The following is a 27,449-nucleotide window of genomic DNA, read 5'->3' as shown; positions in this document are numbered from 1 at the left end:
TTATCCTTCGACGGAGTGAGACGTCAGAGCGCGTTCGTTTGGCGGAATGGTTATGCGTTTTGAAAATGCAGTCACTCGAGACCGCCGCGGACGTATTCCGTGCTGAGCGTTACGTTCTCGTGCGCTTCTCGTTCGTGGAACGTAACGTACGAGAAAGATTTCGGAATGCACCCCGGTGGCGCTGAACATCCAATTTTCCACGTCCTCCACTGCAACCGAAACTGCTCTCTCCTCACGCAGATAAATTCGCGGAAAAAGGCACATACAACCGCCTGCCAAGCTTCTCGGAGTGACGGCCGGTAATATAGTTTTCACGAGAATAAATCTTTTTTCTGACGGATTATTCTCCAGCGCTCTTTTATCCCGCTTGTCTTCCCAGGCGCAGTCATAGTTTCAGACCGCGCGCGATAAACATCGCTCCTGCCCGAGGAGTTTGCCGGAACCCGCGCGCGAATATGACAATCGAGAGCGTACTTCGAGACGGCCGCGACGTTTCGCGATAACCCGACGTTTTGAGATGCAGTTTAACGAAACGCCTCCCCTCGCAACGTCTCTTCGAATAATTTACATTACGCGTAACGTTAAAAAAAAAGCGACGCGGCTCCTTCGCGAAAGTGCGCATCGGTTTTCGCAGGGCGCTCGCGATTTTTCAGACGCGACGAGCTCGCGGAAACGCGGAAAATTTGTGTCATCCTGTCTTTTTAAAGTCGGCCGCGACACCGCGGAAGCGGCGCGTTAGCATAAATTTCGCACGTAAGAGGCGACTTAACGGAAGAGACGGGAAATACTAATATACAAAATTTATCCTGCGGGGGATGTGACGCCGGGCGCAGCGGGTGTAATATTCGACGCTTATTCAGACGTCGCGGAGGCGTACGAGACGAGTGTCTCGCCGCTTTTCCGGCCGACTCGCGATCTTGATTTGCGCCGCACGAGATTAGGCGTGACACGCGAAACCTCGTTCGTTCTCGTTACTCTGTCGCGGCAATTCCCGTCCGCAAGAAGTTTCCCCGGGAGATCGCTAACTTTCCCGTCTTATCGTGATAAGTGTCGCGAACAATGCCGCACGTAACCGTAGAGTCGTTCTCTCTCTCTCCCTCCCTCTCAACAAGCGGGTCTATGCGGCAAAATTGCATCAACTTGTAGCGCCTTGTTCACTCTCTCTCTTTCTCTCTCTCTCTCTCTCTCTCTCTCTCTCTCTCTCTCTCTCTCTCTCTCTCTCGCCAATAAGGGTGGTACCGGAAATAATTTTGCGCACCGGTAGAACGGAATGTTAATTCGGTTCACGTCCCACTGACCGTGCTCAACGGGCTCGTGACCGCAACTTGCGCGCGACGTTACATTGTCGATCTGCACGGGCCGCACACGTTTTCTCGCCAAGTTTCCAAGTGTCGGCCACTTACCTCGCTTCTGCTCTACGTTACCTGTATATTAAAATGGCATTTAGCCAAGTTCGGTGAAAAATGCGCAGGGAACAAAAGGCGCGACTTTGGACGGCTCCGGCGAGGTAACAATCGTTTCTTTCCCCTTCTTTTTATGAATTATCGAAGAAACCGTAATAAACTGTGCTGCGATCGTTAATCCGCGAAAGAATATTAATTCGCCTGGAATTTGTAATAATTACACGCGTTTCTATGTATCATACAATATTAAATTTCACGTTTTGCATACACCTTTAATTTTTCGATTATCTTAATTATTATCGCCTGTTTTCGATTTATCTCAACTATTTTCTATCCGAATCTCCTCGCGGCGGTATAAGAAAAGAAATAAAAAAAAAATTATGCCCGACGTTAGCCTCCTTCTTTATACTTATAATCGGACGAAAATGTCTTTCGAGTTTGCACTGTTAACCAAACGTATTGCGAATGGAACCGACACGTCCGTAATCGCGAATATTTTCCAAGCTGTTTCCCCGTTACGTCTCCCACGAAATGGGAGTTTTATTTCACGCGGTCGTGCCTAATATCCGATAGGAATAACCCGCCAGAAATATCTGCCTGCGCTTTCGGTGTTTCCCCTCGGCAAATATCGTTATCCCTCGCCCCGATATTTCCCGCGGTTTTGCCGCGAGCGGGTCCCGCGGGAACGGGCGAAAAGAACGGCGAGGAATATCCGCGGCGCTTCGGATCTTCCGATAAGTAAATGAACTTGTAGCGGCGGGAACGCACACGCAGACACGTGGTGCGCGTAATTCATTCCACCTGCCGGCCGTATGCGCCCCATAACATCGGTCATCAGGGGATCGGTGGTGATTTGTTACATCCGGAAGGGTAACGAGGTGAGTGTGTGTGCTATGCGCGGCCGCACGCACACGCACAGGCGTGCAACTCGCTGGCGGACGCGTCATTAATTCAGAGAATTAAATGTCGCTGTAAATGACGAAGATAATTAAATACGACGCGCGAGGCGGGACGGAATTAAAAAGTCATAGTCGCGCGCGAGCTACGAGCTAGATGAGACGAGAAGACAGACGCGAAACAAGAGCTGATAAATTGCTCCGCTACAGGGTGGCCATCAATTCGCGCACACGTGCCTCGACAGAGATCCGAGCCCGGGCATCAATTTCATCTCAACAAAAATATCGGGGCGTCAATGGTCTTTGAATTACGAGCGATTGGAAATGAAGAGCCGTTCGCGAAGCGATTGCGGTGGTCGAATAATGCAATAACATCGTATGCCCGGCACTGATCAAACGAGCGCTTAGTCGAATTGAAAATTTCAATTCGCCGCGAAAGCGAATAGGAGTTTAGGAAACACTTCGGGGAGCAGAAATGTAAAAAAAAAAAAAAAAAACGCGCGTGCTTATCAAGCGGCGTCCGCACGAAGGGGAGAGAGGAATATCGCATTCGCGAGGAGCCGATGAAAGGCCGAGGGAAAATTGATAAACCGCCGGAAGAGAGGCAGAATTGTTGCTGAAAGGGGAAGGAAGTGTGACAGCAGGGCCATAATATAGGGCGGCGGACGCGATTGCCGAGGCCGGCGAGTCGCGCGGCGAAGATAAGAAAATAGGGGATGGCGCAGGAATCGATTTACGGCGGAATTACAGCAATTGGCAGATACGCGTTATTACGAGAATGGAGAAAGGGGCTGGAAACGCGTTTACAACGTCCGTTTCACGCGCTGGGCTAATTAGTTTCGGCGGTATCTTCAATGACAGGCGACATGCGCCAGCGCAATGATAGCAAATTAGTTTTAGTTGGCTCTTTAACGGCGCGCGACTATCTGTCTGTAATTACGATATTCATCTGCCGAGCGCGGAAATTCGCCTACTATTGTTTCGTCAAATTTCGCTGTCGACTTTGTTGCAAAATTATTATTAAACTATAAAAAAGCAAATTTTTCTTTTTTTTTTTTCCTTTAATTCGAGAATTAAAAAAATATTTTTTAACTAATGACGCTCAATAAATTGGCATTTAATTTTTGCTCGAGGTCGAAATGATTTAAAAAGCATCCTTGAACAATCCCGAATTTTCCGATTGCACGTGACGAAGACTGGTCGCGAAACAGCCGAAATACAAATTTAATCATTAATTATTAATTGACAGATATTCGGCGGACACAGCCCTCGATGCTCGTCTCGATTCTTGTTTTTTCGTAGTCATTATCGGTGGCCGCGAGGCCTGCACTCAAAACGTCACGTCGGGATTAATTGGCAATCCGATTTTCGAGAAACGTCGCATTCCGCTGAATATCCCCGATATCTTGTCAAATCGCGCGTGTTTAGAGGGGTTTTACCGGGTGCCACGGGGATCGCGTCGCGGATTGCTTCTCCGGGATATGGCGGCGATGAAATACGGTAAATGTTCCTATATCGCCAGCCACGGTTACCGTCTTTGCATATTTATGGAAATGGAGCGATGCGTATAGAAAGTACGTTTTATCGTATCTTCGTACCATGCGCTCACGGCGAACAGCGCCGATCGCCCGGGTCTCGTCGATTCTCTCTCACCCTTTTCTCCAGCCTCTCGAAATCATCTCCCGTTCCGTTTTTCGTGAAAAATCCACGCGGCCCTTCGTCGAGCGCTCGCAATTTTCGTCCAGAAGCAAGTTTTCTTTCGTATTTTATTAAAATGTAAATAATGACAAGGTCGCGCAGTAAAATCTATAATATTTTTTTAGCCATATGTAAAACGCTATAAATATATGTATAAAATGTACGATGAAACGTGGGTGTATTTGTATAAATCGTCTTGAACGTGTTTGCATCAGCGTTCGTACGCGGAGTTTCAACATATTACTTTTTAACTAGGTTTCACGCACAATTTTAACGCACGGTTCCTCTCAATTTAAGCGCTTTTAAATTTAGCTCACAAAAAAATCCTATTTAGTTCAGCTATCAAATCGGCGATTTTGTGGTTCGATTTAATTTTAATATTTAATTCATATGTCCAGGCAAAGGCGGTCTTCACGATTTTCGAGATCGAGGACGACTTGATGGAAGTACCGTCTTTGTCTGGACATATTAATGAAATATTACAATTACATCGAACGAGAGTAACGAATAGGTAGTCGCATGATTTTCTTTTTCGTAGTTTGTAATTGGGGTTTTTTTTTTAATATTGCGCGCATGGTTTCTTCTCGTACAACATAAAATATCTACGATCTTAAATATTGTAGTAATAACTCGAATTAAACCTTTATCAAAGTAAGCCCGGAACTCCAAAGCGAGCGCCATGTCAAATGATTTAATTCGATAAATCCTCCAATCCCCCAAGACTTGAATAAATTCTATTGCCGTTTCTCTCTCTCTCTTTCTCTCTTGAAACTAAGAATTTTTTATAGTGTATTCTGCAGCATTCAATGATTTCAGGACACTGTGTACATATCGATTCGGTCCGGGGACTCGGGAGCGCAGTCACGCGACAAAAAATCTTGGAGAATTACGAGGTTTAATGGGTTAGTGGCGGTGCTTTCGTATCTCGCCGAGAAGGAAGGGTGACTCTCGGGAGCGGGGAAAAAAGATGTGATTAGCAGAATGATTAAACGTTTCGACAAGGATCCTCGGGACGGAGGGAATCGGGAAAGCGGGATCGGGGAAGCCGTATGCAAGTAAGGGACGGGATGGAAAAGAGGGCGAGACGTCGAGAGAGATTCGATTAAAAACGCGGTTACTGTCCGGGGTGGTTTCGAAATTAGCGAGATGGTCGGCGGCGGCGGCGACGGTTGCTGCTGCTGCCGAACGGGATTGAAGTCGGCAGTCGATGGAACGGGGAATTTTCCAAGCAAAGCTTTTGGACGCTTCTCCTTTTCACGTCCGCTGGAATATTGCCAGGGGCGATCCCGCAGGACGTTAGACAACACCATCGTTCAAGAGCCGCTAATTAACGCCGGCTCGACGATGCGTGACAATCGCTAATTGATATTTGCGCGACTGCGTCCGCTTTTCGGGCGGCATTAGAGACTCGCGGCGTCTTCCGCCTTCTCGATCAGGCGCTGTGCTTCTTCGGGCGTATTCAAGTCGCAAAGCGTTTTCGGGCTAACGTTTGGTGCGATGCACGCGGTGTAAAACACAATGGAACTAGTGTACATTATAACCCGCGTGTATCTTTCGTACGATAATACCTGCAGCCAAACTGCTAATTTGCTCAGTCGAGGGGGCTGATAATTACGTCGATAAATTGATTATAGCTAATAAAACGCTACTTTTGTTCCAACATACTCGAATTTTTTTACGATTTAGATAACGACAGACGGTATGTCTGAAAAAACGAAAGAATGTAGACGCGCGAGAAGGTCGATAAAATTAGACACAGTCGTTAAGAACGTCGTAATAATTAACCACTGCACGTCGTAATTTTCTAATTACGATTCCGGCGTCGATTCCATACACGAGGCGACCGCTAGTCATTCGACGGAACTTGACGGGTTTGCACCATAATCGTGCCGCTTGCACGACACTCAATAAATCGGCATTTAATTTACTTCGGGGTCGAATCATTTAAAAAAAAAAAAAGAAACATTCTTGTACAATCCTGAACTTGCCGATTGCACGTGACGAAGACTGGTCACGAAACAACGGTGGAATATAGGTCAAGTGGTTTACCGCACTTGCAATTTGTAAGCGTCCACCGCGCAGGGGTAGAGAGCCCGTGTTATTTCAGCAGCCTGGAGTGGTTGAATTTATCGTTCTTGCTATTTTTGAATATAAAATAACTGATTGTGACAAAATATTAATAAAACAGCGCCCGACAGTGACGACGGGATTTTTTTTTCCGATGCGATAGCCCGAGGAACGAAACGAGAATCATTTACCTGCACGCATTCGGAATTTAGAAAGGGTTGAATGGTTTTCTCTCCTCCTCCCCCTCCTTCCCCCTTCAAACTATCCCCCGCGTGTGTATAATAAAAGACACATATACGGGAATATATATTGAAAAATTTCCGGCCTGTCAGTCCGCTTGCTCGGCAACGTTTCCGACTGTACGTACTAATTCCTGAAAATATCCCCGCGAATCTCGCTCGCGTGGGATTCACAATACGCGTGTACGTATTAACGAGTTTATTGTAGCTTCATGAAAAGTTTGTTGCACTTAACGGCAACACAGAAGGCGCCTCCGCTCCAGCCTCGACGATTTTTCCCTCGCGAGTTGCCCGAATTTGACGATACAATTTTAACTGTTTCGAAAACAACGCGAAAGCATTCAAAAGCCATCGTTCCCATCCGCACATTGTTGTTCTTTTGTCTTTTATTTTTTTATTTATTTTTCATACCGCACTCTGTACGTGTAACATAAACTGTTTAATTTTTGTTTTAAATCACCGCGCGTGTAACGGTTATATATTTTCGACTGATCGACATGATAACTTACGGGGGGGAAAAAAAAAAGAAAAAAAAAATTTATTTTATGTGTATAGATTTATTCGAATTTTTACGAATGAAATTTAATAGAACAAAATCAGTACAAATACCGTCCAATTTAACGTTTATTAAATATTTATATATTAAATACACTTCGTTGTACAATATAGAAATCAAATAATAATTTTTATTTTTTTTAATGCGAGACCTGTCAGTTTTTATTACATTATTAACGACGCGGTAATAAACAGCAAACACTGAAGTCGAGTAGAATTCAATATTTTCAACGTAGTATCGAATTATTTGCAATAAAATGTCGTAATATCGGTTAAATGAGAATACATTGTTACATTAATGAACCCTCATTTTCGGTTCAGTTATTACGCGAAGAAATTTCGCGGTGAAGTACAACCAGATGTACATGTACCGTACGGCCGGACTTGCGAACGGATCATTTTCGCGTGTCTAAAACGCGTTGAAATCTCGACTCGGCGAAACGATCCCTTAATCGCGATCCACGTTCGAACAGCTGCCGTCTGGATCCTTTCTAGCGTGGCTGTCCGCACACGTACGCACACGTGCACGCAGTAACACGCGTGTCGACGCTCATCGCGACCGAGATGAGGGCGCAGAACGGAGGCACGGCGGTATCGCCTGCAATCTGTCCTGCACTTGTCTTTTCCCCTCCCCTCCCTTCCCTCTTCAGCTCTCTCAACGGAACCCTCCTCCTGCGTATTACGACACGAGAAACAAAGACATTTGGCCCGAGCTACCGTGCGCGCGCGATTACGGAGAGACTCCGCCGGCAGCCTGCGAGACGAAAGAGGTAAGGAGACCGTGAAGAAAGCGAGGAAACTGCGAGCCGCATCTCGCCGGCGCCGCACGCCGCCAGCGACCGGCGACGAGTCCGTGAAAAACGAGCACGGACGAGCGGAGTGGATGCTGCAAATGCACTCGAAAGCGATAGCCGTCGCGGCGAGGCAGATACACGTACTCGGGGGACACTTCGGCGCGTACATACGCCGCACGAGATAACGCACGACGAGAATATTTTTTAAATCTAAATAATTGCACGCCGTTCGTCACCGCCGTCGCGTCCCGATGGAGAAATACGCCGCACCCTGGCTCGTTTCTTATTATTACTTTGCGACGAAATAAAAAGAAGGAAAAAGTAAACGGAAGCGGTAGACAACAATCGCCCGACAAGTATTCCAAAAAGTTCAATATTAATTTTAGTTATTTCACGAACGATTTAAAGTCGATATTTTCTTAACGAGCACCGAGATGTTCGTCATTTTTTAATTTTTTCTTAAACGCCGGATGAGACAAATAATAATAATGATTCGTTGATTAATAACTGATCGAATTGCCGTTTCGAGATGTATCCTCCCCCTCGATTTCACTCGGTTAAACGTCTAATCTGTTCTACAGAAAATTCCCAGAGAATATGCCAGTTATGGTTACGAAACAGCGGATCCATACTCGATCTTTGTCACCAATCCCAATGTCGTATTACATTTGCAAGCACCGCCGGCGGTACACAAGCTCGTCGTGCGCGCGCGCAGTCGACGTCAATTTGCCGCAATGCAACTGATGAAATCAGCCGCCAAACCGCCGGCACGCCGCTAACATTCCGCGCGCTGCATTATCAGTTGATTAAGAAGCGCGGCTAAACGAGCGCAATTACACGAGTTTTGTAGCCCAAGTTTCCCCGGCCGAAAAAGAGGAGCCGAACGTGGAGGCGGCGCCCGTTAGCTCATCGATCGACCTCTCGTCAGCCACTCGAAAGTTCAAGTTCGTAATTACGCGATATTCCAGATATTCCCGAAGGCTCTCCCTTCCTTCCCACCCCTGTCAAGGGTCGCGGATGAGTCCGCGAGTTCAGCCACCCGTAAGAGAACGATTTCGTCGTCTCGCGAAGCTATGTGTAGCGAGACTCCCTTTTTTTCTTCGCTTTTTTTCTATTTTAATATTTATAATATTACTTTATACGTAAATTTCGTGCGATAACTAATTATCTAAAAATTTGTTACTAAAATTTACTTGATAAATAAAATTGAGAATTAAATAAGACTTTTTTAATGTGTCGAAGGGATAAAATTTTTTGTTTCATAATTTTTTGAACATTAATCTATGTTTGGAATCTGTATAATTTAAGTAATTTTACGTAATCGACGAAAAAAATGTCATTAGAACACGGTAACGACGTACAAACAGCACGTACATTTTCACGTTGCTTTGTAATTTTATTTCCGGACGGCGTAAAGCCGCTGATGACGAGCGCACGACGCCCTTATTTATCGATACGTTTTACCGTTTACGGATCTTTTTATTTATTAACGCTATATTATTGGGCGAAAAAAAAAAACGGGGAATGCTGGCGGAAAATGAGTTTTCCCGGCGGCGTTAACAGTGTTGCTTGCATAATGTTGCCGCGCGTTAAAAATATGATAGCATAATTCGGCAGGTGCGAAATGCGGGCGCGTAGAAGAGAAAGGGGAGAGAAAAAAAAAAAACCCGAGGGGGAAGACGCGAGATATTTCATTATAAAATATGATTTAATTTTAAAGTGCCGTTACGAGACGCGGCCTGGTTTTCACGTGCAATCCCGGTCTCTCTCGCGTTGCGCTCCCGTCCGAAAAGAAATAACGCGAAAATAACAATGGGGCCGCGCGCACGCCGTCGGGATCGATATTGTAATGTGTTTGTCTATTAAACTGCGCGAACTGAAACTTTGCAAAAAGAAAGGGGGTCTACGGAACAACGGCGGACGGCGGCGTTGCGCCCGCGATATTCTATTATCCTATTTGCCAGGCTGATTTAATTGTGAATGGAAACCAATTTTGCGATGCCAGACGTATTGCGAAAAATTCTCAATATTACGCCCGCTTTTTGCGTCGCTCCCTGTGTACTATTTGCGTCATTATACTTTTATCGACTCGCAAAAAGCTTGGACGCTGTGCCATGTACCCTCCAACCACCTCTCGCTCGTTCGCACCGATTTACATGCGCGTACGTTTCCATTTAATCATTTCTGTATCTCGTGTTTATTGCATAATGATACAATTTTTCCGTAATTGACTGCCGCGCATGCTACAGAAAAAAAAAAAAGAAAAAAGGTTTAAAACGACCGAAGAAAAATTCCGCCGTGGCACTCAACGCGTATTCCTCTTACAATTGGCACGATTGTTTTTTAATGTGCATTAAGTCCATTAACGTGTCCGCTTTAAACTTTCGCGAGCTCTCGTTGATCAATGCTGTACATTTATAGCATCCTTCAATTTATTAATATATACTTTTGATTAATAAGGACTTGGCTTCGTTAATGTGCGCTTCTCGTTAACAAGGAATTGCCGTTAATTAACTCAAAAGTTTAGGTTCATTACGTTAACCTTTGATGCGCAAATATTGATTGAGAAAGACCGAACAAACACGTTTCATCGATAGAGAATCAAAGATAGACCCTCCGAACAAACGTACTTTATTGTCACCCTTCATTACGCGGACGTCGTCATATTTTTATTCACCCCTTTCTCGCTAATGGACACTTATTAAAAATAATTATTATGCTTCCTCGTCGCTGGAAATGTGACATGTTCCGTGGAAAAAAAATGGCCTTTGAAAGCTCGGGAGTTGAATTCGACCCAGTTTCGGCAGCCTGTTCGCGCGCACACGCGTGCACAGGTACGATGGCGCCCACGCGCGCAAGCTTCCGAGTTTTTAATTTGGAAAAACGTTTCAATTCCGAAAATCAAACAGTTCGATAATTGAATGCCAGATTAAAATATCGTCGAGGGCGGAATGAATGTGTTACTTAAAGAGCGGGGGCGATTTTGTTATTGATATATATATTCGGTACTTTCTCGCAGCGTGTTTACGATAACGCGATACACCGAGCCGAACTTGGCTCGCGCCGTAATATATCGTTCCATTTGCATTACATACATCCGCATCTCGTATTACTTTTCTTCGAGCACTTAGGTGCCGTTGTCGCTGATGGTATTATTAAAGCAGTGCAAAATTCACCGCGGGTGGATAAACCAAAGAGTCGTTACATTCGTTATCACCGTGTTCCCCTCCTCCCTTGCCTCGGCGCGGCAAAAATATGAGATTTACGGATTAAAGCCTTTGGATTTTATACATGTCGAAAATTACGTGTCATTCATAAACGCAAATTGCGGCCCGGGGAATCACGTTATCGAGATACCCGTATACCAGTTAATTATTGCGCGGTCACGTAAATGGAAGTTCGACGTTAAGCGGCGTATTTGCCGTCGAACAAAATTTCTACAAAGCCAAAGCCGATCACCGTGCGGATTCACCGGCACGCATATTCTTACGCGGGCGCGCTTATGAATAAACGTGGAAATCGACCCTTTGATCAGCGAACATTTAATCACGGGTATATTTGCTTACTTAACTCCGCCTACGTCTGACGTTCAATATTCCGGCTATTAACCCTCGGCATTTTAGCCGGGGACGCGATCGAGCCTCCGCGGTGCGGCTTTCACGCGCGGCCGCGTATCGGCGTTAACGCACGTAGGGACGAGCCGAGAATCCTCCAAACGTCCGGGGTCGATGCCGCGTAAGAACTCGGAAAAACCTCCTTTGGATCGCGGCCAGGGTCGATTGCGGCGCAGTCGCGATACAGGGATTACACGTGAAGACCAAAGATACGAAACGAGATCGAGCCGGGCAACAAAGGAATTTCGCAAGGGTGAAATTTATATTTACTTTGTCACGTATTAATTTTAACGTTATCGGTGATACTTCGTCCGAATAGCGGGTCGCAAAGGAAGTGGTGCCTTCTGCGCTCTCGGGGGGCGTTCTCCAGCGCGGATCGAATTACCGTCGTAATTTCGACAGATCCTTAATTCGAGATAAGCGAAACCCTCGGTTTAAGTGGCCGCTCTCGCCGGGGACGGGACGATCTGATTATAATTAGGGGATTTCTTTCGCGTTCTTTATCGTGCGAGTAGCACGCCCAAAGTTATTTGCGCGGCGGCGATTTTTTGGCGATTTTTGGCGGAGGAATTTCTTTTCGTCCGCGTGATTAGGAGGGGGAGAAAAAAAAAGTGAATAAAAAGAGCGAGGTATACAGATTACGCCGTTACGTTATCAAAGTTTTGACGAATAAACGAGCACGATTCTTAAAACGGAGCCTCGACAGGTCGTGAAAATTGTCGGCTAAGATAGAAATAGAAAGAGAAAAAAAAAAGTAGGCTTGGAAAGAGCGAGGTGGAATAGGTTTGTCGTTTCGCGTCTTTCTCGAATAAAATAGTGCGTCCGAAACGAGGCTTCGGAGCCTCCACTCGCAGCAAGTCGAGGTTGTTTACATTAAACCGGGTGCATCTCCCTCAACTTTTTTTCGCGTTCTCGAAATGAGAAGTCAACTGTTACCTCGTTCGAACCTTTGAACGTGTATCTATGTGGAAAAATCGGAAATTATTCTAAACTTCGTGCTTCGAGCGTCCACTTTTTAACGTCGACGACTGTTTTCGTTCTCCACGCGCTGTCGAACTAAATAACGAGCTCGTAGCAAAAAAAAAAAAACCTTCGTATTTTGCCTCAATTCTGTGGAATAGTTGCGTCAACTCTCGCGATTCTCCGTTAATTAATTTCCACTCGCAGCAGGAATTTTTCCGCGTATATGCGCAACGCGAACACTCGCAGCAGAATTTCAGGAGGGATTATCTAAAGACGGCTATCTTACGATTCCGTAAAATTGAAATTTTTCGAGCGCAATATTTCGCATGCAATGACCCAGGAGATAAAACGTAGGGGGAAAATAGGTCCTCCACTCCGGTTTTCCATTAAAAATACAAAAAAGAACGCACGCGGCACTACATTATGCAACTGCATCCAATCTGGAGTCGATGTCTTTTCAATGCGAGAGTAAACGTTCCTTACTTCTCTTTTTTTTTTCCTTTTTTGCGTTTTCTTTTTCCTTTTTTATACGAATTTTCGATATTAGACATCGCGATAACCAGGCTGCAGATAAAAATTGGATTTGAGCCACGAGACACGTGGAATAAAAATAGAATTCAATTAAGAAGAATTACTGTTGCAAGATTTTATTATTTATCGCTCGGTAATTTAACGCGCGGCGAAGAGCCCCGTCGTTTTCAATTCACGTGTAAGTTCAGCGGACTCATTAACGCTTCGAGCCTTCTGGCGGAAAACTCGAAATTAACTTGAAAAAAATCTCCCTATTAAAAGTAAGACGTCAGGAATTTCGCACGCCATCAAACCGAGCGCACAAGTTCGCCTCGGAAACGAGTGAATATAACGTACGTGGTGCATACGCTAACGCCACGCCATTTCTCACGTGTAATTTTCGTACGGATAAAAGCCGCGGTAATATGCGTAGAATAACGAGATTAATATTTTAGGATGCACACATTCGCAATACTTTTTGTCGCGTAACTTTTCCGATAATCGACGACTCATTGAACTTTTAGTCGACTGTAATACAGTTTGCGGATAAACGATAGCATATTATTTTTCTACAACAAGTCTAACAGTCATAAAAAAAAATCTTTACGACAGCGAAAAAAAAAAAAGAAAAAAAAATTTTCGTTTGTCGAATGTAAGACTGTACGATATATTGGCACATTTGTCGACCCGATCGTTTCGACATACAGAATAGTGATAACCTACTTGACGAGATCATTTACCTTTTACTGCTGGCATCAGGCAGACGGCGGCGATCAGCAGGAACTTCCCGACGGGCCTCATCCTCAAGAGCCTCTGCGCGATCCCGGACGCTTCCATGACTGGCGAAGGTCCGTCCCAACGACACAAAAGCACACAGACACACAAAGCACAAACGCGAAAAATCTCTGGCGGATTAAGCGGCGTGAAAGAGCTGACGAGCTCGCTGTCCGCCCTCGAACGGAGATAGGTCTTTGTCCGACACGACTTACCGCACTTTTATTTCTCTCACATATCGCGCACAACGACGTGGCTCGCGACACTTTGCTCTCGAGATCGCGATCGAATTGTCCGGTCGAAAACGAAAAATAGGAAGAAAAGAAACGTACGCTGGCGGGTTTCGCTCTCGGTCAACAAGCCGCGGCGACGTGCTGCTCCGCTACCTCGCCTCGCGATTCTTCTCCTCTCCCGATGGCCGAAGGGCGTCCCAAAAGAAACATACTTGGCCGAATGTCGCAACCGTCACGGCATCGGTCCCGCGTTGTTCCGCTTCGCCGCGAAGACGGGCGAAAGATGGGTTCACGGTACTCCGATAATTCGCGCACTTCCGCCTGCAATCGGCAAGTCCGTCCTTCTTCCGATCTTCCTGTCGCACCAAGTCCCGAACGATTCGCGCCCCGCTGGCAGCTCCACGTACCGTCACATCGAGCACACGTTGGAAGCTTCCCAAAGAACTCACACTCGCGAAAGCAGTTTCCTGGTTCGCGTTATCCGGGAAGTAGGCGACTCGGCCGGAGTCGGTTTGCGGAATGAATATAGTCACGTGTCACTGCCGCCGTTCAATCTCGATCGGGCGCCGAGTCGTCGGCCGTTGATGGTCGCGCCAAAATTCGAAGCCGCCGTTTCCGGGTGAAGAGGGAAGCGGGGGCGGGGAGGAGGGCATACGAATCACGACTCGACAGCCGGCTGCGAGGACTATCCTCCGCGCGAGCCCGCGGACATCCGTTCCGATCCCGTGGAGGGAAGGAGGCGCACGGGCAGCGGGGTGGCGACAACGACGACAGCCGGGGGATGGGTGGTTGTGCGAGCAGATCGCGCACAGCAGGTGGCGCGTATCCGATTATCGCGTTTCGCGACGGACAGACAGGCAGACGGACAGAACTGCGGCAGTAGACGCGGCACCCCAGCGACGTCGTCCTTTACCCGGACTTATTCCGACGGCGGGGAGAACACTCGCGAGAAAACGACGGACCGTGGAAGTATTGCGCTGCGTGCGCCACCGTTCACCTAGGCGAGAGAGTGAAGACTGCGCGAGACTGCGCGAGCGCGCGGGGGTACATGGTGCCCCCGCAGAGATTGACGAAAACGAACGAACGTTCTCGAACCCAGCCGAGTGCCGCGCGGCCGGCCGCCGCCGGCAATCTTCTTCTCTTCCTCGTCGCGCTCCTCTCCCCTTAATTTATCACGATCAACATTTTCGAATGCAAACTATTATAATAAATAGGCATTTTAATATTTGCCCTCGGAGATAAAAGTTATGAATATACGCTCTCCAAATACGTGTTTATGCAAAAACGAGAGAGAAATTTTGAAGGAAATCAATTATTAATTCTGCCTGATATGTTCAATCTGTCTTAATCAAAATTATTTATAAACATACACTTTATTACTTATAGTAATTTTAAAAGAAAGAAAAGCTACTTTATTTATTATTCTTCGCTATTTTGAATTTAAATTGTTTTGATTAGAACACATGGTACAAATGTGTTCCGAATGTGTTGTTAGTAAATAGTGAAATTATGATCGACGGTTTTTCTTACAGTCTCTTAATCTTGTTTTAATTTATCGAGGTAATTGATACGATTTAAGGATGTATTATCTACGTAAATCATATTAAACTAAATTCCCATGTATTCTTCAAATACGTTTCCACCTTCGCATGCAATATATGTATATACGTACATTTTATATAAATTTACGCGCCGCCTAAATGTCAATTTGGATCGGTTATTCACTTTGGATAAGGTACATACACATCTCAAAGAAAGTATCAGCTCGACGTCGAACGACGGATCGAAGCTAAGCTTGGGAAACTGAAAAAGTCACTTTGCTGTGAGCGCTGACGAGAGATAGAAAAAGAGAGAGGACTTCCTAACTCCGCTTATAAATATAAACATGAGTACCGATGCAGCTTCGCAGAGTATTATCCTTGCACAAAATAAACGTATGGCGAGTTTGACAAACGCATATTCCTGGGGGTGAGGGAGAGAGAAGAAAAAGAGTAACACTCGCGTATTCTGAAGCCCGTGCGCAAGAGACGTGATTATTCCGATCGATCCTTTGGAAAGCGTACGCTCGAAATATTCAGCTCCAATTAAATATTTTTAATTCAGATCGTATCAAAAAATTACGTATTGTTTTAAAAAATAAATGTTGCTTGAGCAGAAACGATGATTTTAATTTCCGATACCTTTGCAATCGCCGACGTTTCGTTGTATGCGCTTGTCGCGAAAAAGGACGAGGATAGGATCCGGAGAACGAGGATCCTCGCCGCGGGTTACGTCGCGGTTATATGTTAATAACGAGATTTCTATCCTGAATTATCGAACAACGCCAAGTTCGCGATAACGTCACCGACGAATTGACGGGTTTTACACAGTTTCGCAGAATTCTCGTCACGAAGGGCGAAACCGGAGATGCTCGACTAGTATCGCCGCCATTATCGCGATACGATGCTTTTAGTTAATTAGCGTACCAACAAGTGTCAGAGTGACACGATGCACAAGAGACCGCAACTGCCGCGGCATTTCGTTAACACGATTTGTCGGCGTCTTGAATTATCGAGCGCAACTGTACGCCGGAGTGTCAACGAATCGATGGATTTAATATATGTATATGTATACAATTTTGATAATGCGAATCAGGCGGCTACCATCAAAGACGTTACTTTAAATTAAAGCACGATCAGCCGACTCGGACTAGGATTATTATCTGTAACGTTACTGTCGTCCGCACGTTACACGAGCAATGCGCATTGATTTCAATCTAGCTCGATTTGCGCCTCTACTGAGCAAATTTTACATATTTTTTATTAATTAAATATAACGTAAATTTCGATACATTGATATCACATCGGCGAGACCAATTATAAATCAATTTCCCACTCGAGGATCGAAGTAGGATAACAAGTCGTATAATCAAAAATTTTACCGTGAGAGATTCTACCGCCAGCGTGCACTAATTGCCGATTAAATTGGGCATGGCCAAAGTCGCCAAACGAGCGAGATTCAGTGCATTCACCGTCCCTCCGAAGTTGAAGAATTCGCGGAATTGCCAGAGGGTCGTCCATCCCACTTTCATTCCGGAGAATTACCGAGTTAGTGAAAACGCGATTTAACGTAACGACAAGACAAAGACTTATTACCATTTGACTTAACGTAAGGCAAAATAAATAATGTAGACAGTACAATAATTTGGCTAATTAAAAATAGATACATGCGTAGAGAGAGACGTTTCTTGTCTCACTGAAATGACTTTGTCTTACTTGAAATCACGCACGGGCGAGAAATTAAGTAAACCTGTATTATCTCCTAGCACGCTTCTTGCAAATTTTCCGTATGTTGCGAATAAATTGGAAATCGTTTTGCCCGGCCCGATACGTCAACAACGACATTCACGTTGAAATTTAATTCGACGAGCTCCATGATTCTATTTGCGTCATGGCGTTTTCTCGTCGTGACGCACGTAAGCGGTACCGCTCGAGTTTATACGAATTCCATAAATATTGGTGCCGAGCACGAGCGACGGTAAAGATTCCGATTTATGAAGTTGCTCTATGGAGTATGAAATTGTTGCGAGCATTATAAGTTATACGCGTACGGGGCAAACGGGCCGAAGGATTTTTCTCGTGAATTCTTTCCCCGCTGCGTTAGCAATTGCAGCAATTCCTTGTTATCGAGTAGCGTAATTTAATTAAAGAAAGCTCGTAATTGTTTGAAAATAATTTCAACGGGAAAAAATATATACGTTGAAATAATTATACATTTGTTGTGTAATTATGAACTTTATTTTGCCAGCGCGAGTTCTATGTGCAACACATGATGCTACTGCACTAATTATTTAGAAATTTTTAATTTCGCGTGTCGAAACGAACTTCGGTGTTTTTGATCGAAAGTAAAAATGACGAGTGTGCGAGAAAATAAAAAGGAGCATTAGAAATACGAGTATTGACTGACAATGAAACTAGTGTTGCTCTAAATAGCACATAAAACTAAATGGTGTCACCATCTATTGGCGCTTTTCAATACGATGTCGTCTGACTAAACTGTAGAATAAAAAAAGAAAAATTATTTACATTTATAAAAATGTTACAACCGCAATCAACATTTAATTACGACTAACGCATGTAAAATAAAGTTAGATTCTTCTTCCAGCACATCAATTATTTTGTATTCTTTATTACCTTGGAAACCTAACCTTCTAGAAATTCTGATCGATAAAACTATTCTTTCATTATTCCACAAACAATTTAATTTCACGGAAAACTGCCCAATTACGATCTCGAGGCAATTTTAACTTGTTATTTAAGAGAGTGCCTTATTTTTTTATAACTATAAGAAACGGAACCATGGGTGTGTGTTTTCGCTTGAATTGCAGTAATTTAATAATTTTGTTTGATGCATGAGGCAACGCTAGTACCTATACGCTTGTCAGTTCATAACGCAAACATATACGTGTATATAAATTTTGTCTTCTTATTATCGATAAATGTGTTGAAATAAATTCGAATGTGTTCCAAGCAGAGATAAATATATCGAGTCCAGAGAATGGAAAGCAAATTTCGAGAAGCGAGGAAGACCGTTCGTTCGATGAAGTAATCGGGCATATCGAGGATTTGTTATTAGGTACAAAATTATATTTTAGACGAATAAGTTCTCAATTGACAGAATTGTATTTTATAATTCAACAAATCGTTTTTTTTTGTTTTTTTTTCTAGAAGAAAATTTTCAGAGCCTCCAGCACGAATTTCTTGAAAAATACTGGCAAGTCTTCGAACCTGTAGAAGATAATAAATTAATTTATACTGATATATTTAACGAATATGTGAGTTTCGTGAAAAAAACTTTAAGATTTTGTAAATCTGTAATTTTCTAAGACATGCTTTATATGTTTTAGAATAAAGCTGTAGAGGCATATATTGTAAACCATCTAAAGAAAGTTATGCCACAGTTCACAGTAGACACTCTTCTACATCAATTAAAGTAATTACAATTAAAATAATCATTAAAAATAATTTTGCACATTTCTGTCTAATTAATTATATCTCATTTCGTATGTTTGTGTGCGAAATAAAATTCAGTGAGAAGCAGACAGAGCTGGAAGGTGAAGTTTTTGAGGTATTGTCAACAATAACAGATTTCTTGGCCTTTAAAGAAATGTTCCTGGATTATAGAGCGGTATGTTACACAGAAAAGTTAATCAGATTGTTTTTTCATATAAATTGTCTGCATTTATTGAAGACTTTTTGTTTAGGTGAAAGAAGGTAAAGTTGCAGATCTCAGCTGTGGAATATCTGTAACATCTTTGAAATCCTGTAATGACGAAAACTACAAAAATCCAAGATAATATAGATATAATTAATATTAAAATAGTCTTAGACGAAAACTAAAAGACAAAATATATCGGTGCAAAATGATATCTAAATTAAAAATACTTATTATTGTCTTCGGCATTAAAAAAAACTGATGGATTATGTAATTGTAAAATTCAATATTTAGTAAATTACGTAAATTTACAAGTAGGAATACAAAAATACTTCGAATACTGATGTTCTTCGCATTTTACAAAGTTATTTGCAGCATTTTATATAATACTTGAAAAAAAAAAATGGAGTTTTTGTAAGTTTAATTTTATTACATATTTTGTAATGCTTCGATGGAACACGTGCAGCTTCATTACACTTTTAATTAAGAGTACCAATTTTACTGAAATTCTCATCTCGCTCTCTCACTCGATATAATGAGAATAAAAAAAAACTTGTTAAATAAAATTAATCTTAGAAACTGTTGTATATTATATTTTTAAATACTAAAATAACTAAAATATAAATTTTGTGTTCGTGTCTAGTGCATGAGAATCTCCATTTGTACAAGTTTGCTGTTCGTTTCGTTTGGCATACGGTATGGCAACGTTCCTGCGAAACTCGTTAACGCTCGGGCTTGCTCGCGAAGATCATGCAATTGTTGTTCTCTCGCGATTTTATCGCCCGGTTCTATCGATCGTAATTTCTGATATTGACGATACAATATTGTCATAGTAGCCAAAAGAACATCAGCCAATGTGCCAGCCACCTCAGGCGATACTCGACGTAAAGCGTTCACTCTTTCATCGACTTCTTTTACTTGAAGAGGTAACATCTTTGAATCTGCAATTGTCTAAAAAATAAAAATTTTTTAATCTTCTATCTTACAAAAGCCTTCATTATCGAAAATTATTAAATGTAAAACAACTTTTTTTAAAAAAGGATAAATAGTGAATAACGCACACGAAGCACGCGGTTTGTAAAATCTAGTTTCACTAAAAATTAACTTACTCTGAGCGCGCTCTGATATTGTTCATTATGAAATTGATCAAAGAAAACCATAAGATCTCTTAAAGTATAGAACGAAGACACCACCTCCGAAGGTGCTTGAATTGTGATGTCTTTGTACCTGAAAAATTAAATCGTGAGTAACAAGATTCAATTTGACGATATTTGTTTTTGTAATTTACAGTCGCGTAAATCGTACCTTGTACTAATATCCACGGCTGTTGTTTGTAATCGCGCCCTAAGAGAACCAGGCGGTCCTCTTTGACTAACTACTTGCGTGAGCAGCGTGCACATCAAACTGAGAACTTTTTCATGATTTCTAGCTAAATCATACATCATAACTGCATCTTCCAGTAGACCTTTTCTGTACAACGTTTCAGCACATATATTTATTACATCGTCTGTATTGATCTGAAATTGATCCAAAATTCCTGGAAGTCTACGATCTTTGTCAAGCTTTCCAACCAACAAAGCGCGATTCGCAGGGGAGGCATCTACTACCATTTCCGCGGCTGATACCGCGAACATATTACGATCATATGGATCCTTCATACATCTAAAAGTAAAGCACAGGTGTGACGCAATTCTTAATTTGTAATAATTTATTTTAAGCAATAAAAATGTTTCAAAATCTTACCTCAATAAAAATAAATAATGCAGACTTTCTTTAGGATCTGACGATTCAAATCTTTTAACATATAGCAATATTAGTCTAGCGAAATTCAATCTTTTTGCTGGTGACTTATCGGCAGGATCTACGCTTATCAGAGGCGCTAAAACACTTTGGCTGACAGCCAACAAATTGTGTTCGTGCATAGCAGCTGCCAGATGAACAGCGTGTGGTAAGTGCCTTGCCCCAGCGCCTGTGGCCAAGAATTCTATCGCAGCTTCAAACTGCCCAGTCAAGAACAGCATTGAGAAGTACAAAAATGGTTGTTCATGTGCATGGTAATAAGTTTCTCCTAAAAATTGTATTAATTAAAATATAAAAAAATTTTTAAAGATATTAGTTACCTAAAAAATTAATATTACCATATATTTCTGAAATTGTAACTTGCAAATAATCTAAAGTGAGTTTATTTTCAACGTCCGCTTGATCTCTCACTTGGCATAATTTCAGCCACAAGTAATCGTCGGCTGTAGATATCACTTCGGAGTGAAAATCGTCTGGTTCGCAAGGAACTAACGCACAATAAGCTGCTCGTTTATACGGATCGGTGACGGATCGTACTTGTTTTCTGTAATGCAGCTTTAGGATAGACTCGGCGCGACTGCTTGGATGATGATATTGATCGTCACAAGCTTCTTCGAGAGCAGTTTTAAATTCCAAAAATTCTATATTACATTGATTCAGACATTGCAGCGCGGCTTTATAGTCTCCCGCTCGCATGCAGTAATATACTAACGGCCATAATGGTTTGTGTTCCACCATAGCATCTTCCAAATCTCTTAGATTCTGTACTTTGACACCAACAAAGCTCTTAACCAGAGGTATGGTACCTGGAACGCCACCTCGTTTCGCTTGCATTAAATTCTCATTAATTATGGAATTCATGAAATCTCTATATCGATTTTCCAGATACTTTTTAGCTTGTAAAACAATTCTCTGCTCGATCGCAGGGCTGCTTCTCGATTTAATTTGATCTCCTCTGGGTGTCGGTGGAATATCAACCATACACTTGACCATTTGCCACATGTCCATAATTTTTTTATCATTAAAGGACTCGGAAGCTTTGTAAAACGCATTGAATAAACTAGGACGCGTTACTCCTCTCAGTACATGATCGTTATAATTTTGCAGCTCTTTTACATAAGCGACTTCTATACTGGAAAGGCCACTGACCATTGAGCCAGCTAGTTTTGTACGCTGTGGTGTCCCGCGTAAATCTACTAATTCTCCGGACGGCGCAGTCATGGCGTTTATTATCTCGAAACGCATTTGTTTCCATTCACCCAGCATGTGTTCCATTTGCTGAGCCCTGGTAAGTTCAAATGTCTAAAAAGCAAATTCAATATAAATTATTCTTATAAATAAATACATAAGCAATTAATTATTATGCATACATCTTTGTGAACTTGCTCAATGATCGAAAGAATTGCATTTTCTTTTTCATTTCGAAGATAACTGACGATGTCGGTGTCTGCAATGGGATCTAGAGGTTCGAACGTGCGTCTTGCACTAAGTGAATTCAACTTCTGTGAAATCTGAGATAGGTCCACTCCTCGAGAGCCAAGTAGTACGTGACTAAAACATTTTTTTTTTTAATATTAATACGGAATATTTCAATTATAATTACAATGCATGGATAAGAAAACATTCAAGCACACAGAAAATCGAAGTACATGGTAGCTTCAAATTGTACTACGGTAAATTTATCAGAATAAACTTACGCTTGTGCCTCGTTGTCCTGCGTGCTTGTTTGCGTGACTCGGGACCACAGCTCGTTAGATGCCTCTAGTATTTGGCGCAGATTTCTCTCGACCTGTGGTAGGTCCTCATTTCCCTCGACAGCTGCGGAAAGCTGTTCCGCCGACCTCAGTAATTCGCTAAATCCGGAATCGGTGGTCAAACGCGCCGTATCGGCGGGTAACACATCCGCGTGACCGGTATCGCCCATGATTTTAACCTCTATTAACGAATATCAGCGCGGCACTTCACAGTACTTCAAAATCTTGTAAAATCACGCGGCATTCGCGGCAAAGATCTACAGGCCACAAAGTACGAGATACGTACACAGATATTCCCGTCTCTTTGCGTAAAAGAGCCTCCGGTCCCTCTGGAGAATACTCCAAAGTCTCGATCTCGCTCATACATACATACAACATACGGCTGTATAAGAAAATCCCCTAGTCAATTTAACAGCGTTCGCTTCTGCTCCCGTGCTCCGAATTTCTGCCTGTTTCTCCGCGCTCATCCGCGCTGTGTAAAACGTCGGGATAAATTTTGTCCAATTTTGTCGCCGATCCGTTGAAATATGTAGCACCGAGGACGGAGGATGTGAGGAATTTAAAGAAGGAGACGAAATCGTCGGCCGAATAAAGATGTAACGCTCGAGGAAAGCGAGGAACGATGTCGAGAGGTTTGACAGGTAGCACAGTGGCAAGTCAACGATAACGAGATCGACGCTTCTCTCGGTGCGGCGATGATCGCTTGATAAACTCTGGTACCATGGAGGATAGTAGCAAGGAACCCCCGGTCCTACAACATTATGTTGCCGAGCGAGACACGGTATTGATACGGACGTTTGGTACTTGCGACGTTAACATTAACAAGTTGCGTCTGGGAATGCTTGTAGAAGCACTGGAGGATTTGAAGGAGAGCGTGTTAAGGGTGCGCGTGACCGACACCGTCGGGGGATGTAAGACCTGGTGCGGTACGGAATGGCGCTGCCACAAATACGATCTGATTCCCGTGTCCCAGAAGGTCTGGCAGTACCTACTCGCTGTGCAGTCTCCTCAAGAGAGAATTCGACTGGTGAACGACGTGACTCTGTATGAACAAATACAAAATATATCTGTGAATGATCTGGTCTGGTATCACTCTGGCCCTGCCAACAAGCGCATCAAAGAATTGGCGTTTGTCAGATACATTGGGCCTGTGCAGCAGCTTGGACCAGGACATTACTTTGGCCTTGAATTACTGGTGAATTAACTACAGATGCTTTTGGTTGTTGCCACTCTTGACAGAGTCATGATTTTATACATTGAAAACAGAATAAGCCATATAAAATTGTACCTTCTTTTACTCTTCAAATAAAGCCAGTATTTATAGTTTATTTTTGTATTAAGATCATCGTAAATAACATTCTGAGCTGTGACTATAATATCACATAAGTAAAACTGTATAAGTAGTGATTACTTTAGCAATTGATAAAGAGAAAGTGTATAATTTTTTAAATAAATTTGCTATATAATTAACAATGAGATAAATGAATATATAGAATTCAATAATGTTAAACATGACTATATATTTTTATATTACAGAAAAAACCGGAATCATTGCAGACATCCTTATTAGCCAAAGAATATTTTACTTCCACACATTGGAGTGCTGCTGCAATATTTGCTCCTGTAAATAATATATTACCCCATAAAGAAACCAACTCAGTTGCTGGCATTGACAAAAGTATTTACATTTATTAATTAATGTTTCTTTATTAGTTTTATATTCAAATAATTTACTTATTTCTATATTTCAGCATTGTTCTTGAAAAATAATACAGGAACTGATTATGTCAATGATAAAAAAAAATCTGTGCTTGACAGTACACCAGCTGTTTTATTAGAACAATTTACTTTGTTTGATGATAATAAGAACAACAACCAGGAATCTGTGAACATATTAAAAGACTGTCATCAAGCTGGAAAATCGGATCTTGAAAATGATGTTAATAATTATAAAGCCATTGATCACATGCTTTTTAAATGCGGTAATGTCACAATCACAAAAGCAATAAATATATTTGTCCCGTCGGTATTTAACTAGTGCTAGACTTGAACTTCCTCCGTGCGATAGAGGGAGTTAATAATAGCTCAGGTATTTAAAAATAGACATACAAAGTGCTAGTCTGACTTCCTAGTAGGCTGCCGTCAGGTTATAAAGTGCTCTATGGTTATTGCATTTTTGTTTAATAATGGCAGCAGAATTGCAGAACATTCCTATTTTTGTATTGGAGCACAAATGGAGTAGTGATATAGAATCAAATGTGTACAGTGATGTGGAAGACTTGCGAGGCATAAATTTGTTGAATTACAGTAAGATGCAATTGACATGCTACCTCTATTCCACTTTAAAATTTTTTCTTTTTTAGTAATATATTTTTACATCAGAAAAATTATTTACTTTTTTTTACATTGTCATTAAGAACTATATATCACATTTTTATATAATAAAATATTATTTTTAATAGTGATAATCCATTACAATGCAAACTGTTAATTTTAATAGGCAATGGTGAGAAGAATGAAACTAAAAAATTCAACAGGATAGAAAATAAGGGAGATTTAATGATAGGTTCTAATGTGAAAGTACTTTTGGACTCTGATATTCATTATGGAATTATTCGATGGATAGGCACACCACCTGGTACAAGTCCTGGTAAATTGATAGCAGCTGTAGAGCTAGTAAGTAAAATAGAATTATTAAATAAATTGATATAAAAAAATAACAGACGTAACTTGAGCGTTATATTATTTTTAGGATAAAGGACATCCTTTAGGTACTGATGGAACTTATAAAGATATCAGGTATTTTCATTGCAGGCCTTTTAGAGCTATATTCACAGACATTGAACACTGTTCTCAGTACGAAAACGTAAGTAGAATAAATTCTCGATATTAATTTATCATATTTGTTAATTATAAAGATTAATAAATTGTGAATATATCTTTTATAAACAAACGAAGCTCGACGAACGATCTGCTCTCATAAATAACGACAAATTCGGCAATATGGAAAGTTCCGTAATTGCGGGTATAGTACGGCCTATTTCCGTTAAAGGAGATTTGGAAAGCATATGTGGAAAATATCGTGGTATTCAAGGCCATCATAATTCATGCTATTTGGATGCTACTCTTTTCAGCATGTTCACATTTACGAGTGTATTTGACAATCTTCTGTTTCGGTAATTAATTTTTCTTCAATTAATTAAATTTATTGACTAAAAAAAAAAAATTCTTTTATAAATATAATAACTATGTAATAAAAGTTTTTTTTTTAATTGTTATGACTTTTCAGACCACCGAATGAAAAGGATTGTCCACAGTATGAAGAAGTTCAAAGGGTTTTGAGAGAAGAAATTGTAAATCCTTTGAGAAAAAATATGTTTGTCCGAGCAGATCGTGTAATGAAGCTCAGAACGTTGCTCGAAAAATTATCGTCAGTATCAGGCCTTACTAGCGAAGAAAAAGGTTTACATTTTTAAATATTACGAATTTTATTTTTTGTAGTTTTATTATATAATTTTTAATATATTTAAATTTAGATCCAGAAGAATTCTTGACGTCATTAGTCGCCCAAATTTTGAATGCCGAGCCATTCCTCAAATTAAGCTCCGGACAAGACGCTTATCATTATCAGTTATTTGTCGAAAAAGATGACCATTTAAATTTACCAACCGTGCAGCAATTACTGGAACAGAGTTTCCTGACCAGCAATATTAGATTGAAAGAAGTACCTTCTTGTCTTATTATACAAATGCCGCGTTTTGGAAAATCATTTAAAATGTATCAAAAAATACAGCCTACGTTGCTGCTCGATGTCACTGACATTATTGAAGACTGTTAAGTATCGTTATGTTATATAAGCTGCAGCAAGAATTTTTATTTGAAACAATTTAAAATAACATTTTTACTTATCATTTTGCAGCACCCAGACAATGTACAGTGTGTGGTAAATTAGCGGAGTTTGAATGCAAAAAGTGCTACGGACAATGCGGCGTCGGCCTCGAGAGTATAGCTTTTTGTCTACAATGTCTCGAAAAAGTGCGTAAATATGATATATCAATAAATGTAAGATGTTAAAAAATATATTATTGTACATTTTCTTTTTTCTTAGGTACATCGTCACGAACGAAGAACAAATCACGAACCAAAAAAGTTAAACGTACCTATGGAGTTTACAATTCTGCAAGAACACTGTCCTGTACCGCGTTTGTACTTGGAGTTATCCGCGGTAGTCTGCATCGAAACTTCCCACTATGTTTCATTTGTAAAATGTGGTCCTGGTTCGGAAGCACCTTGGTGCTTTTTTGATTCTATGGCCGATAGGAAAGGTATCCCTCTCACTGATTATAAATAACTTTCTTTATTTGTTATCGAATTATTATTTGGCATATGTCTATTATTATTTAATTATTATCATATACCTTACTGTTAAAAATCTTTTAAATATTAAAATTTGATTAACGATCTTTGTTGAGATAAACTTTTATTGTTATTAGGAGAGCAAAATGGGTATAATATACCAGAAATGGTGCCATGTCCAGATTTTCCTTACTGGTTGAGCGAAGAGGGAGGAAATTACTTGACTGAATTGACAGACGATCGCCATTTACCAGAACACGCAAAACGTTTACTATGTGATGCGTATATGTGCATGTATCAATCCCCAGATGTCATGATGTACAAATAATTTGAAATGACTCATGTTTTAAGACTTAAAATTTAAGTAATGTTAGTTCTAGCATTACTGCAAAAGTGCAATGTCCCGCTTACAGCCTTTCTTAATAACGTAATAAGTTAATATAGATATATCCGTATAAAAAGATAAATTTGAGTACTCGAAATCTTATGTACAAAATAGGAATATACGTTCGTATGCAAAGAAAGAAAATAATACACAAATATATCCTTTATCTAAAGATCGATATTATATATGCATTTAATAGATTTTAATTTATTTAT

The 27,449-nt window shown here is 41.5% G+C and overlaps 4 protein-coding genes across 5 annotated transcripts in view; 2 read left to right on the top strand and 2 right to left on the bottom strand.

Annotated features, from left to right (window-relative positions):
• Sns (sticks and stones) overlaps positions 1–14,773 on the bottom strand; it is a 242,665-nt gene extending 227,892 nt beyond the window's left edge. Inside the window, exon 1 of one of the 2 annotated variants that reach the window (XM_070669791.1) lies at positions 13,480–14,773. In XM_070669791.1, coding sequence (XP_070525892.1) covers positions 13,480–13,576 — 97 coding nt within the window. In that variant the 5' untranslated portion in view covers positions 13,577–14,773. The remainder of the gene's footprint in view (positions 1–13,479) is intronic. The other variant, XM_070669792.1, reaches the window with a different exon arrangement.
• A 3,135-nt stretch (positions 14,774–17,908) lies between these two features.
• LOC139109927 (ADP-ribosylation factor-like protein 2-binding protein) lies at positions 17,909–19,129 on the top strand. Its single transcript, XM_070669382.1, has 6 exons — positions 17,909–18,087; positions 18,259–18,360; positions 18,453–18,559; positions 18,632–18,717; positions 18,816–18,912; positions 18,989–19,129. The coding sequence occupies exons 1-6, from the start codon at positions 18,084–18,086 to the stop codon at positions 19,079–19,081; spliced, it is 489 nt and encodes a 162-aa protein (XP_070525483.1). The 5' UTR covers positions 17,909–18,083; the 3' UTR covers positions 19,082–19,129.
• Positions 19,130–19,315: 186 nt separating this feature from the next.
• On the bottom strand, positions 19,316–22,864 carry LOC139109906 (nuclear pore complex protein Nup93). The gene is made up of 7 exons (XM_070669350.1): positions 22,437–22,864; positions 22,110–22,290; positions 21,078–22,041; positions 20,683–21,007; positions 20,245–20,601; positions 20,049–20,166; positions 19,316–19,890 (listed from the first exon to the last, which is right to left on the bottom strand). Exons 1-7 carry the CDS (start codon positions 22,661–22,663, stop codon positions 19,579–19,581), a joined length of 2,484 nt encoding a protein of 827 aa, XP_070525451.1. The 5' UTR covers positions 22,664–22,864; the 3' UTR covers positions 19,316–19,578.
• Positions 22,865–22,932: 68 nt separating this feature from the next.
• Cyld (ubiquitin carboxyl-terminal hydrolase CYLD) lies at positions 22,933–27,417 on the top strand. Its single transcript, XM_070669351.1, has 11 exons — positions 22,933–23,688; positions 24,030–24,171; positions 24,245–24,475; positions 24,994–25,169; positions 25,246–25,359; positions 25,452–25,669; positions 25,783–25,955; positions 26,030–26,326; positions 26,413–26,528; positions 26,602–26,818; positions 26,987–27,417. The coding sequence occupies exons 1-11, from the start codon at positions 23,215–23,217 to the stop codon at positions 27,175–27,177; spliced, it is 2,349 nt and encodes a 782-aa protein (XP_070525452.1). The 5' UTR covers positions 22,933–23,214; the 3' UTR covers positions 27,178–27,417.
• The last annotated feature ends 32 nt before the right edge of the window (positions 27,418–27,449 follow it).

This window comes from Cardiocondyla obscurior, linkage group LG19 (genome assembly GCF_019399895.1).
Source record: "Cardiocondyla obscurior isolate alpha-2009 linkage group LG19, Cobs3.1, whole genome shotgun sequence".
Lineage (NCBI taxonomy): Eukaryota > Metazoa > Arthropoda > Insecta > Hymenoptera > Formicidae > Cardiocondyla > Cardiocondyla obscurior.
This window is presented reverse-complemented; position numbering and strand designations above follow the sequence as displayed.

What these genes read in the sequence shown, in the direction of transcription:
- LOC139109927 (XM_070669382.1), top strand. An exon ending in CTGATATATTTAACGAATAT is followed by an intron (nt 18,560 to 18,631) that starts GTGAGTTTCGTG and finishes TATATGTTTTAG; the next exon opens with AATAAAGCTGTAGAGGCATA. An exon ending in ACTCTTCTACATCAATTAAA is followed by an intron (nt 18,718 to 18,815) that starts GTAATTACAATT and finishes AATAAAATTCAG; the next exon opens with TGAGAAGCAGACAGAGCTGG.
- LOC139109906 (XM_070669350.1), bottom strand. Translation starts at nt 22,663, where the DNA reads ATGGGCGATACCGGTCACGCGGATGTGTTACCCGCCGATACGGCGCGT. An exon ending in TTGAGCAAGTTCACAAAGAT is followed by an intron (nt 22,042 to 22,109) that starts GTATGCATAATA and finishes TTTGCTTTTTAG; the next exon opens with ACATTTGAACTTACCAGGGC. An exon ending in CATTATTTATTTTTATTGAG is followed by an intron (nt 20,602 to 20,682) that starts GTAAGATTTTGA and finishes CTTTACTTTTAG; the next exon opens with ATGTATGAAGGATCCATATG.
- Cyld (XM_070669351.1), top strand. Translation starts at nt 23,215, where the DNA reads ATGGAGGATAGTAGCAAGGAACCCCCGGTCCTACAACATTATGTTGCC. An exon ending in TCACATGCTTTTTAAATGCG is followed by an intron (nt 24,476 to 24,993) that starts GTAATGTCACAA and finishes TAATTTTAATAG; the next exon opens with GCAATGGTGAGAAGAATGAA. An exon ending in ACTGTTCTCAGTACGAAAAC is followed by an intron (nt 25,360 to 25,451) that starts GTAAGTAGAATA and finishes AAACAAACGAAG; the next exon opens with CTCGACGAACGATCTGCTCT.